The sequence below is a fragment of the Corvus kubaryi genome, unplaced genomic scaffold (genome assembly GCF_017639235.1).
Source record: "Corvus kubaryi isolate FWS band 111438036 unplaced genomic scaffold, C.kubaryi_AGA036_p1.0 128, whole genome shotgun sequence".
Taxonomy (NCBI): Eukaryota; Metazoa; Chordata; class Aves; order Passeriformes; family Corvidae; genus Corvus; species Corvus kubaryi.
In genome coordinates this window covers 890,437-903,639 of record NW_024580663.1, presented here as the reverse complement: position 1 = coordinate 903,639, position 13,203 = coordinate 890,437, and the positions used below count along the sequence as shown (strand labels likewise).

Here is a 13,203-nt window from a genome sequence, read left to right as displayed (position 1 = left end):
TTGATGCTTAAGGCTCAGTGAGATCCTGGATCACAGTGGGCAGGCTGTGTGTGCCAGGAGGGCATGGCGGGCACAGCCCCACAGTGACAGCACACGAGTGCTCTGGGGTGTGGGAGCTGAGTGCAGTGAAATGAGTAAGACTTACATGTATTGGTTTCTGCTTTCTGCTGCTGTTCAGTTTTATGAAGGCCATGTGAAATTCAGTGTGCAGTGGAGGACTGTATGAAGAGTTTCTTAATGCTTTAAAAAAATAACAGTAGTTCCTTTGATTTGTCAGGACTATTTGAAGCCTAAAGTGGGCTGTCATGAGATAAAGTGGAAAATTTAAAAGGTCGTCATCTCCTGGTTTGAAAGATTTTTTTCATGCTTGGCCAAGGGGTGTATGTTACTCATGAAAATGAAGTTATTCAGCATCTCAGATTCAGGGGAGTTTTGTGGAAAGCAAAATTGCAGGTCCTTTGAAATCAGGAACAGACTTAGCAGTGACTTTTCATGGGACCGATGATGCAGTGGTTGGAATGTGAATAAGGAAAGTTTGGTTGCTATTTTAAATTCAGTTCAAGTTCATTATCTAAGTGGTTTCTGTGTATGGACCTTTACTCAACAGCAATCCCATTTTTAAGTCAGGCCCCCTGAGTAGGAGACGAGGTCTGGGCAAGGGGCTAACCTTGTGCAGTGTCCCACCTGCTTTGTGTCCTGAGAGGTCTGTGCTGGCAGCTCAGCAGGTTTGTTGTGGTACTTACTCATCCTCCAAGCTCCTGAATGAGTGCCCAGTGCTTTGGAGAAGTATTGACTGAGTTAGGAAATCAGATACTGCAGCACAGAGTCCTGGATCAGTGGGCCACACCCCAATCCTGAGGGGTTTCAGGGGTGGTGAGTGCATTTCAGACATAAATCCAACCCTACTGTGATCTAAAAGGATCACAGGGGTTATCAAGCTGCTTCTGGGGTCTTCATAGGGGATGTCTGTGTGTCCCCAGTCCCCTGATAATGGGCTCTGAGCACCTGGTCTGGAGGCGCAGATTATGGAAAGGATTAAATAGGAAAGATGTCCTTGCAGGAAAGTGTCTGCATAATCTCTGCTCACACTTTCCCTGCTCTGTCTGTACTTCTGTGGAGTCCTGTCTGTGCCGAGTTGAATTCTCTATTGTTACATGTGAGGGAAGAGTCAAAGAATCATTATTTTAACCTTTTATTGCTGCTGCTTAGTAAAGCAGTGCTTGAAGACAACCATCTTTTGGGATTGTGTGCTCAGGAGGAAAAGGATTCTGTGCCCACAAGTAGCAAAATACTTTCTCCTGCTTGTACATTCTGTTGAATTTTGGTTTTATAGACCCACACAGAATGGTTTGGGTTGGAAGGGACCTTAAAGCCCATCTTTCTCCCCCCTGCTATGGGCAGGGACACCTTCCACCATCCCAGGCTGCTCCAAGCCCCAATGCCCAGCCTGGCCTTGGACACTGCCAGGGATCCAGGGGCAGCCCCAGCTGCTCTGGGCACCCTGTGCCAGGGCCTGCCCACCCTCCCAGGGAACAATTTCTCTCCAATATTCCGTCTAACTGTGCCCTCTGGCAGTGAAGCCATTCCCCCTTGTCCTGGCACTCGAAGTTCCTGATGCAGAGGAACCCCCTTCAGACGATGGAAGGGGCTCTGAGGTCTCCACACAACCTTCCCCTCTCCAGGCTGAACATGCCCAGCTCTCCCAGCCTGGCTCCGTAGGGGATCTGCTCCAGTCCCTGTAGCAACTCCATGGCCTCCTCTGGACTTGCTCCAACAGTTCCATGTCCTTATGTTGGAGGCACCAGAGCTGTGATCCCTGCTCCAGGTGGGATCTCAGGAGAGCAGAGTGCAGGGGACAATCCCCTCCCTGGGCCTACCCACTCTGCTTTTGCTGCCTTGTTGTGCTGATTGTCCTTCCAAGGCAGAAGGAAGGTCCAACAGCCAGAGCAGAGCAGGAAAGGCCCAAAACCTTGGAGATATTTTGGTGTATCTGTGTGCACTCACCTGTAACCAGTGCCTTTACCAATGACAGTGTTCTCATGTTCCTGCAGTGCCTTGAAACTCTGGATTGTCAATGTCTCACAGGGCTGGTTTGCTTGTTCTCTGTGCCCCGACTGACTGGTTGCCTTCATTTCTTTGTAGAGCAAGGCTTAGATCACATAGCAGAAAACATCCTTTCGTATCTCGATGCCAGATCCCTGTGTGCAGCAGAGCTGGTGTGCAAGGAATGGCAGAGAGTCATCTCGGAGGGAATGCTATGGAAAAAGCTCATTGAGAGAATGGTACGCACAGACCCGCTCTGGAAGGGGCTCTCAGAGAGGAGGGGTTGGTAAGTACCTGAACTCACCTTGTGCACTGCTCTCCTTACAAATTCCCTCAGAATGAGCTCTGCCCAAAGCAAGTTTATAGTGAGTGGGTATTGCTGAGCTCCTGGTCTCTGCTGGGACTGGGGGCCAGAGCTGTCAGCTCCCCTTTCTGCTCTGGCTTTGTCCCCTTTTGTGCTCCCATGTCTGTCACCGTTTTTTCTTGCTTGAGTGTGTGCAAATTTGGAATTTCAGGTTTGCAGGGAGAACTAACAGTTCCATCAAGTCTCAAAAAACATCTGCAGGGCTTTTTCTCAAGTGAAATATTTCCAATTCAACTTTTTTTTCTTTTTTTCCCCCCTTAAAATGTAAAGTAGCAGCTTGGGCTGCAGAAGGCTCTCGAAGAGAAACCATTGCTTTTTGTGGCAGTGGAGTTTTCCTGTCCTTCCCGAGATTCTGGAGGGCTGTTCTGCTTCAGAAACCTGTTTCCCTGTGCTCTCTAGTGGTGTGCCTGAGCAAAGGCACGTACAGAGCAAGGGGATGGCACCCTGCTGCCTGAAGAAGTTGTGGAGCAGGGAATCAGAACTGGAAAACACGGTTATCTTTTTAACCTTGGACAGCTTAAATATTTGTCAAATCGCAAAGTCACAAGGGTTGTAATAGTGATACTAAAAATTCTTCCAAGTGTTTCTGAGAATATGTGCGCAGGGTTTGTTCTGGGCAGGCTTTGCATTCCTGTGAAGTTTGGATTCTTTGTGGTACTCTGAAAACTGTGTTTTTTCTTCTTTCTAGGGATCAGTACCTGTTTAAAAACAGACCAACAGATGGGCCCCCCAATTCATTTTACAGGTCCTTATACCCAAAGATAATCCAGGATATAGAGGTAGGTGTTCTGATCTGTCCTATCTGCAGGACACATAATGGTGCTGATTTTGGAGTTCCACAGGTGGTGATTGTTGGAGCAATGAATCTGTGTCACTGCTGCTCTTGGGATGATGTAAAAAACACCCTCAGCAACTCCCTGCCGCAGGAGGTGCAGTGGTTTAGGTGTTAACACCATCCTTTTTGCATTTGAAGAGTTTTGGAACTCTTCTGAGACTCTGGATTTTAATACAATAGCAGGTTTAGGACACAGTACTCCAAGATAATTCCAGGTATTGCTGAATGTTCAATGTATTGGCCACACTCACTTGGAAGGTGATCTGAGGTTGATCCCTTAAACACCAATTATTTAAAATGTGACTTACTACTTCTACAGCAGTGACTGACTGTTGTAAATACAGCTTTGGTCCCCATATGGGGTTTTTCCTCTCTCCAGTGGTTTGATGGGAACAATAATCAGTCCTATGATGATGAACCCACAGGGGCATCACTGGTGAAGAAGCTTCAGATGTAAAATTTTGCTTATCTTGTTTTGAGGTTTACAGAGCTGAGCTTGCTTGGTGGTTTTGAAATATTTCTGATAAATCAGGATCATCCCAGTGTTCTGCCAGCAGGAGAAAATGTGTCTTTATGTGTTTGCTGTACCCACCACAAAGCTCTGAAGTTACACCACAGACTGTCATGGATTTATTTCAGGATGGGAAGTTATTGGTCTGAAATTCATTAGTGGGGAAATGTGTTCTGATGTTGAAGACAGATGTGAACTAATGGAATCACTGCAGAATGGCTAATGGCAATTTGTGTTGCATGGCACTCAGGAAACAAAATTATCCCGAACTCTGAACCCAGCTGTAAAATGGTTCTGCTGGCAGCCATAATGTACTTTCCAAATACCTTTTAATAAAGCTTGCTACATCATTTATAGACATTTAAAGATAAAGAACTGAGCATGAAATGCACCCTAGGCAAAATATGACCAAACTTGATATTCACCTGTGAGCTGAATGATCTGCTTTGTTGTTTGAGGGAAGATGTATTTTCCCTGTAGGGAAGGAGAGTGATACTGTGGTGATAAGAAGCCTGTAGGATTAAGAGCTTTTAGGGTGATATTTTCTTGCTTTCTGCACAGTTCTGGTCTAGTTCTGTAAAGAAAATGGGCAAAAAGCAGCATGAAAACCTTTGCATAGAACACTAGAACAGTTTGGTGTTACTGTAACTCACACTTTCAGTGTTACTTTTCTGAATCTCATTTGCGTAAGTGGAACATTTGTGTAGACATTGTTGTCACTGAAGATGGAAGGACTCCTTGAAGGTGTTCTGAGGGCTTTCTAAGGCCTTTTGAATTATCCCAATCTGCTCTTTAATGCTTTGATTCTTTACTTGCTGTAGATTTGCTTTCCAGTGCACAGAAACAGAGCTTCTGAACTGAATACTTCTTGCTAGGATGAAACAAGTAGGAAAAAACCAAAGCCCTTGTGCTTCTCTCATCTCCAATATCAATAATAAATATAAAAAAATTATCAGTCTTTGAATAGCTGAGAGTGGGAAAAGAGTAGGTCATTAAAAATGTAGTAATGAGCATGTTTCTTAAAAAGAAATCCTAAATTTCATTACATCAACAATAAATTTATTAAACCTCAAATTAAGAGACAAATTTGCACTGTGCAGCCTGATAGCAAGAGCTCATCCATTCAAAATGGATACGGAACACATTGGTGCTTGCAAGTCAAGAGACCCAGACTTTCAAGCCTCCTTTGAACCTTAAGTTTCTCTGAGTTTTAGCTCGTGGCTGTTTATTTTCCATTCAGTGAGGCTCAGGTGGCTGCTTGTGGGGCTGTAGGGTGTGCAGTCAGGGCTTGTGGGGTGGAGCTGGAGCCCAACCTCAGGCATTAAAAACCACCCTGAGGTATGAGCCTGGGAATGAGCACACGGTAAACTGGGAGCTGTTGCTGTGGTTTCTGCCCATTCCAGGCTGCCTGGCAATCCAGCTGCTGCTGCCTGTGCTTCCTGTGCTTTCTATCTCATGCCTGTGTCCTTAAGGCTGTTAAATATTCCTGGCCATGCCGGGAGCTCCGGGGTGGCTCAGGCTCAGGTGGAGCAGGGAAGCAGAATCAGGGCTGTGAGGGAAAATCCCCTGTAGTTCTCTACCTTCCCTTCCATGCTTGGCTACAGACCATGAACAGCAGCTTGAGCCCTCAGTGGCTGTCAGTCCCTTGGGGTAGAATTGAGGGTGGTGGCATGACCTTCCCAGCATCCACGGCCCACGCGCGCTTGGGAAGGGCAGGAAACCCGGGATCAGCCAGCACCTGTTGGCTCTGGGCTCCTGCCTCTGCACTTCCCTGGGGCAGGAGGAAGGGGAGCTTCTCTTTGCCCAAATCCAGGAAAGAAATGCGTCTCTTTCCAGAGTGGAGAAATGTGTGTTTGAAAAGCAGTTGTTAATTCCAGAGTCACCAGTGCTCCGTTGGCGTGGGCAGTGCATTTCCTGCTCCCGGTTCCTCGGAGCTGCTGGGCTGGAGGGAAGGCAGGAGAGCAGGACAGGGGGATTGTGCCACAGCAGGTGTTTCCCTGCTTACATATTCCCTCCAAGTCCTCTGAAATATTGCTGTTTGCAGAGGGGTTGGTGTTTGTGCTAATAGTCAAGGGCCCAATAATTCTTCCACTTCCAAAAGTCTATTAGAATTTTTCAAATAAATCACCCTTTAAAGTACTTTTCACAAATTGGTTCCCTAAAGGGCGGTCAAAAGAAGCTTTTAACACTGTTTAAAATGTAGAGAGTGAGTACCAATAACAACCAAACTTAGCTTTAAGATTAACTTTTTCCTCCTCTTCCTGTTTTGAAGCCTGAAGTTGCTCTCTACAGTTTTGTACTTTCCCCATTCTCCCATGTTTCACAGCAATGTGCAGAAGCTCTTAAATAAGACTTTCATCTTAGCTGTGATGAAGAATATTTTGTCTCTGAATACCAAAATATTTTTTCTTCAAATATTTGCCTGGATCTTTAATAAGATCTTCCTGTTTCTTTCAGAGGTCAGAGTTCAGGGAGCCATATTAGCATTTATAGAATTATATACCTGTTGTTAAAAACAAATCCAAAGGATTTCATTTTTTTTAATACAGTAAAATATATTTGATGTAGCACAAAAATCTTGTCAGTTGGTATTTTACCACAAAGATTAACCAAATTCTGCTAGATTGTTTCCAAGGGTGAGAGTTAGGAATTTACTGCAGCTGGTGCTAAATTGGGTTGTGGGCAGAGATAAACTCAAAGCAGAATGTGCTCTCCGACTGTCAGAATTTGAAAAATAATCCCAAACCTGAATTAACAATTGGAAGGAAAAATGAGGAATGATAAACAGCAAATTTGAATTCTTTCCCTTGGGCTCTACTTGTGGGTCAAAAGTTCATGCAACCACAGAGTGGTGGTAGCTGAAGGTAACACAGGCAGGGATTTGGCAGAGGGAGCTTCCCTTGCCTCTCCAGAAATGTTGTGGTGCCAGTGTGTGTTTATTTCATGCCAAACACATTTTAGGAACATAATGTCACTTCTGAAGTCACCGGATTTGAAATTAAGAGGACATTCAGAGATCTGAAACCAAATTCTTGGAAAGAGATGGTTACTCCCCACCTCCACTGTGAAGCCAAATATTTAATTAGATTTAGTTTCACAAGAGGTGGTCCAGTTCCTCCAAACGTCTCCAAGTCACATGTTGAACTGCCAGGGTTCTTTAGGAGCTTTTTTAAAGGGAAAATCTTTTTGGATTTGGATTTGGGGGGGGTTATCCTAGAAAACTGGACTTGGTTTGAGAGCTTGTTTGTGGAGAGCCCCTGGCTGGAGCGGGGTGTCCTGTGTGGGGTCGGCTGTTCCACAGGCACAGTGCCAGGCTGGGAAGTTTAATCCTGCTGATTCCAGAGTCCCAAGTCCCTGGAATTTTTCCATATTATTTGTGAAGCTCGGCCAACTATTGTGTTGTCCCCTCAGGATTAGCACAGGTATCTATTTCTGGTGATGAGTTGAGAAGACTTTATTTCATAAATGTTCCCCTTATCTTTGAGGCACATGGTGAGTGCCCTCAGCTTGTTTCCATGGAGACTTGGGTCCACCTAATTAAGATGAGAATTAAAATGTGGTTTTTCTGAAGACTTGAGGAAAATGTGGTGCCAGGCCATCAGATAAACACTCTGTGTTCTTCTGATTTCTGAAAAAGTTCAGGTTTTAGGACTGGAACTGAAATTTTAAAGCCTTGGAACAGTTTGAAAAGGGGAAAAAGTCAGTTCTTGCCCTAAGTCCCTGCCTGCATTGGGAGATGATTGTTTATGAAAGTTGCAGGGTATAATTTCTGAGGGAAATGGGTTTGTTTAGTACTGCTCTAGTTATGATGCTGGAGAAATTCTATGTGCATGTGTGGGGAGGATCTGGTCAGCATTATATGCCTTGAAATTTTTTCAGCCAGCCTTTGAGATCTCTATTCCACAGGCACTTTCCAAAAAGCATTTCTTAAAAATGAAGCTGGCCAAGGAAAGGGGAGGCTTTGGAGCAGGAGGGACCAAGTTCTTGTGGTGCATGGCACAGATTTCAGCTCTCTCCTCTGAACTCCCCTTTCAGCTGCCCCAACCACGGGGTGGGGCCCTGGCTTGGCTCCTTTGGTTGCCTTTGCCCACATTACTCCTGTTTTTTAACACAAATGGGCTGGAGAGCAGCCCCTGGAAAGGGACTTGGGGGTGCTGGTCCATGGCCAGTTGGATGTGAGTCAGCAGTGCCCTGGAGCCAGGAGGGACATCCCTGTCCTGGGGACATCAGGCTGGGCCAGGGAGGGATTGTCCCGCTCTGCTCTGGGCTGGGGCAGCCTCACCTCCAGTGCTGGGGCACTTTGGGTGCCACAACATCAGAGAGATCCAAAGCTGCTCCAGAGTGTCCAAAGGAGGGAGCCGGGGCTGGGGAAGGGTCTGGAGGGGCCGCCCGAGGAGCGGCTGAGGGCACTGGGCTGGTCCAGCTGCAGCAGAGGAGCTGAGGGCAGAGCTCCCCGGGGCTGCAGCTCCTGCCCAGGGCAGCGCAGGGACAGCTCCGAGCTCTGCTCCTGGGCCAGGGACAGCACCCAGGGAGCGGCTGCAGCTGGGCCAGGGCGGGCTCAGGCTGGAGAGCAGGGAAAGGTTCTTCCCCAGAGGGTGCCGGGCACTGCCCAGGCTCCCCAGGGAATGGGCACGGCCCCGCGGCTGCCAGAGCTGCCAGGGGTGCACAGGGTGGGGTTGCTGGGGTGCCTGTGCAGGGCCAGGAGCTGGATTGATGATCCATTTGGGTCCCTTCTAACTGAGGATACTCAGTGACTGTGTGAACTTTGTACTTTCCATGGTGTTGTGCATAAACCGAGTTACTGTCTCCAATGAAACTAAAAAGGTACAATAATTTTGGTTTTCAGCAGCATTACTGTGGTCAGGTGAGGTATACATGTGTCACTAAAGTGCCTCAGAGGACCCCCAGCTCTTTTCGTTGTTACTGGCTTGTATTTTTAAGATTCCCTCTCCAGGTCTGGCAGTTACAGCAGTTACTTCTCCATTGCCTTGGTGTAAGCAGGAATGCATTTAAGGTCTGTATGCATTGATGTTGCACCTGTAACATAAAAGCTTGACATTTTAGTCTTAAGTGTGGTGGAAATCAGTGGAAATGAAGATCTTCTGAGAGAAAACCAGGCAGAGCCATCAGGGTGTGTTACTGTGATCATGGCAGCTGCAGGGATGGAAAAGATGCTGCCCTGGAATCCCTTTGGGCTCCTCTGCTTGGAGGCTGTGTTTGCAGAGGGGCTTGGTGCCCAGGACAGACCTTTCAGGGACGAGCAGCTTGGTCCTTCTGCATCCTCCTGTTCCAGGACTCCTCAGTGGGAGTTGAGTGGATTCTTTACTCGTTACCCGGGCAAGCAGAACAGCTCATGTCAGCTCAGGCTGGCCAGCACAGCCTCCAGAGACAGAAGCACAGGGACGAGGTGCAGCTGCGCTTGGGGTCATCCCTGTCTCTCATGCCCTTCCTCAGTGGTGTGTTGTGCCTCCCTCAGCACATCAGGCATTCCCAGCACCCTGGGCAGTGAGACAGTCCCAATGCTGTTGACAGTCCCTGAGTGACTGTTCTTTGGGTCTGAGAGTGCAGTTCATGTTGCCTTTTTTATCTGGTTCGCCTAAGGTGTCTAACAGCATTTTGACACTTGGAGAACCCAACTGCCTTTTCCTCAGGCTTGGTTCCACGGGTCAGTATTACACTGTCAGCTTTCTCCCAGAGTCACTTCTATATCCTTGCTTGTCAGTGGGCTTTGATGCAGTTTCTCCAAGCCTGCTCTTCCTCTGTAAGGCATCAGCATATTCCACTGCCCAGACTGATCTCACTCAGCACAGCAAGGTCGATCTGTGCTTTTAAAATGGGGCTTTAGAAGAGGATCAGCAAAGCTGCAGCAAGGGACAGAGCACAGGGATGGTTGTACCTGGTGGCCTTTGGGCAGCTCCGTACTTAGAGCATCAGTCCCATGCAGAGAGGGGTCATACTCCTCAGTTTGTATTGTCACATCTGGATCTTACCTAAGCAGCTGCAAACATCAGGAACTTTTGGTCTTGAATTCTGCTGAGAAACTTGCTAGGAAAAGCTTCTGTTTCCTTTTGGTCTAGAGTAGTTTGGATTTCTGGACTTCGCTGTTTATGCTTTGCTGAGTCCAGCCAGAAAGCCACTTCTCTGCAGAGTCCTGGGGAGCAGCCCGAGCCCTCGAGGAAATTAACATCTCACAGCCTTTCTTCTTCAGGCTGATGCAGACACTATGAAAACTCTTTGCCCCTCACTGTCTCTCAGCAGTTTGGAGCCCCAGCAGTGAATTCCAGAGTCAAGCCAGGATCTGGGGAATCCTTCTTCAAGAGCTTGATGCTGCTTTTTCATCCGAATAGACTTCAGAGTGTCCAAGAGAGGAAAGACCTCGAGGGTGCAGAGAACCTCGTGCCATGGCCAATCTGTCATTTTCTCTTTGCTTATCAAACCCTCTTAACTTCAACATGAATTAATTATTAAGCCCTCTCTACCCTGGTGACACAAGTTCATTTATTTGTGCCTTCCCTCTGCCACAGTCAGGAGGGATTTTCCTTTTTCCCTTTGAAGAAAGCATGAGAAGAACAAAGGGTTGGATTTTCATGGCCTAATGCGTCAGGAGAAATCCCTACATATGTAACAAATGTGGATGTTCCTTTTGCTTTTCCCTGCCCCCCTTGTCCTGTAGGAGAATTGTGTATTCAGAGGGAACAGAAACCCCTTGGTTTATGGGATTAAGATAAACCCACTTACTCTGCAATAACATTCACAAGGATAAAAATGCAATTGTTAGCCAAGGAGCTGAACATAGTGTACATTATCCAATGGGAAAAAAACCCCCTGTTCCTAGTAGATTATACTTAACACTTCCAATGTATAGTTAGTGTTCCAGCTGTTAATCCAGATGAATTGCATTTTTTTCACTGTGCATCTTTGCACCAGTGAATGTATTCTGGCATGGTCAAGGCTTGGCTATACCTCTACATCTTGGACTATTTTCTATTTGTACTTTTCTCACGAAATGCTTTCTTTTCCTTCAGTCCATTTGTGCACCACTTCAGCTGCCAAATGGCTCTCCTGCTGTGGCAAATGCTTTGGCAAATGCTCGGTATTTATCCCTTATATGTCCAGATTTTGTTGGTTGTGCAGCATTTGTGAGCTCCTCGCTGCTGTTGCTCCGGTGAGCTTTTAGGAGAGTGTGAGAAACTGGGGGTGTGAACTCGGGAGACTGTTCTACTTTTAACTGGGAAACCTGAGTTCAGAGGCAGAGGAGACTTTTGAAGGGATCTGTAGAAAATGCAGTAGTGGGTGTTGGATATATTGGTGTTGGTGTGGAACCACAGATACGCAAATAAACTGTGGGATTCTTCAGCCCTCACCCCCTGGTGCTTTAAGGGTCCATAAGCACAGTGATCTCACCCCTCATACCTGCTGTCCTCCCTGCTCGGTGTATCCAGTTAGGATATCTCCTGGCAGGAGGGTGCAGATGAAGACTTTCTCTCACTGCACCATGGAGCAACAACCAGAAATGCCCTACAGCAGAAGCTTTTGTGTGGTTGCCAGTTCTGCATTAACCATGTTCCTCTCGGAGGGTCCTCCAGTTGCCCACCCACTCAGTCTGTTCAGTCATCTCAAATGTTATTTCTCTGGATGTGCACATCTGGTTTCACTCTGCTGCCCAGGGAAGTGCTGCTGTACATTCTGTGTGTCGTGGCTGCTTTCCCAGCATCCCAGGAATTAAGGCAGCGTGAGGGGATTTTACAAGTTCTCCAAAAACAGGCACTGTTTTCCCACAGTAGCCACAGCACATAATGGCTACATGGAATGACATCTACTCACAGAAGTGAAGTGTGCACCTGTATGTGACTTACTGCCCTCACAGAGATACACACGAGACTTGAGTTGCCTTTATCTGAAGCCAGCATTTTCTTGTGGGGAGCAGCTGAAGTAGCTTCCTATAGTGAACCTGTGAGAATTGAGCCAGCTCGTGTCCCGAGTGCCTGGTGAGCACACTTCCGCTGCGGGCTGCTCTGTGTGGGAAGCTGTGACCAGCAGCATTTGTGATTTGTGGGGTTCCCAAGGTGTTCTGGAGCTGTTGGCAGTGGTTGTCACAGGAAGCTGAAGTGTGGAAGTGCTCCTGGGGAGTTTGAGCACTCCCGGCTCCTCTGGCACATGCTTGGTGCAACTGCTTAGTGCAGAGCTGTCCAAGAACAGGGCTTTGGGGAAGCTCTCCCTTAAGACTGTTCAGAACATAAATAGTTTCTAAAACTATTGAAATTGGCCAACTGGGATCTCTGATGCTTTATCTCCTCTGTCTCCAGTGTTACTGTTGCACATTTAAATCTGCTGCCTTCAGATCTGTAATTATACTGGCTCCTGCTGTTAATGCCTGCAGTCCTCTCCTGTTTCTGAGGGTCAGAGCAGTTGATGAGCTGCAGTCCTGCTCTCCTAGCCCAGATGAGATAAAGCTTGGGAATTGCCTGTCCTTCCCCCTCCAAGCCTGCATTCCATGCTGAGCAAGGAAGGTGATGAGCTGGGCTGTTCCCTCCAAGGCTGACCCAGAGCAGTGTCAGGTTTGAGCCCAGGTCCCAGTGTGACCATCAGCAGGGCACTGGCTGGCCGGGACAGCTTATCCCAAACCGACACCCTCACTGTCCTGATTCCATCGGCTTCCCCACCAGATTGGAAGGGAATGAGAGGGGATGAGTGACCTGTCAGCTGCTCCTCTAGAAGGATCTCTTAGCATTTATGATTTAGACGAATTCCTGGGGCACATCAGGTTTGTATTAGGACTGGGTATAATTCTCTCCAAATTTCATAATGGGAGACAATTGAAGGAGCACACATATGGAAAACAAAGTGGAAAGACAGTTTTCCCTTGAAGCAGACATGTTTTCCTAGAATTGGGATGTCACAGTCACACTCCACTTCTGTCTTTACTGAGGGTTCAGTCAATTTTAGTCTTGGAGGAGCTGCAGAGGTGCCTGCTACTGCTTTGGAAGTTAGGATTATGTAATAAATATGCTTTTCCAAGCAAATTGACAGTCTGTCAGCTTCTGCCCAGGTTTCCATGCAGTGTTTGGGAAGAATCTCAGGGAAACAACTAAACAGATGGCCTGTTCTGGTGCCTGTACTGGAAGGTGAAAGCATCCCAGCATGCCCAGGTGCTGCAGGTGTTGGCCTGGGGTTCTGGGCACAGATTCTCTTATGGTTGAGTTAGGATCTTCCTGTCCAAACCCCTACATTTCTTTGAACCCAGCATCGGTTTTCCAACAAGGAATAAAGCTGATTAAGACCTGAAAATCATGCTGGTTCTGCTGTGAAATAGTTTGCAGCTTTTTAAGGCACGTCAGGTCTCTTTCCTTAAAAATATCTCTCAGAATCAAAATGTTGAGAATTACCCTTCCACAGATTTTAACTGGGGGGAGGAAAGCAGGTTTGGGTTATTTGAAACCTTATAGTTCC

At 47.1% G+C, this 13,203-nt stretch overlaps 1 protein-coding gene across 3 annotated transcripts in view; it reads left to right on the top strand.

The window, feature by feature from the left end:
- Nucleotides 1–13,203, top strand: part of FBXW11 (F-box and WD repeat domain containing 11) — a 58,547-nt gene that overhangs the window by 33,538 nt on the left and 11,806 nt on the right. For all 3 annotated transcript variants that reach the window (XM_042024618.1, XM_042024626.1, XM_042024610.1), the window contains 2 exons: nt 2,143–2,329; nt 3,096–3,186. In XM_042024618.1, coding sequence (XP_041880552.1) covers nt 2,143–2,329; nt 3,096–3,186 — 278 coding nt within the window. The remainder of the gene's footprint in view (nt 1–2,142; nt 2,330–3,095; nt 3,187–13,203) is intronic.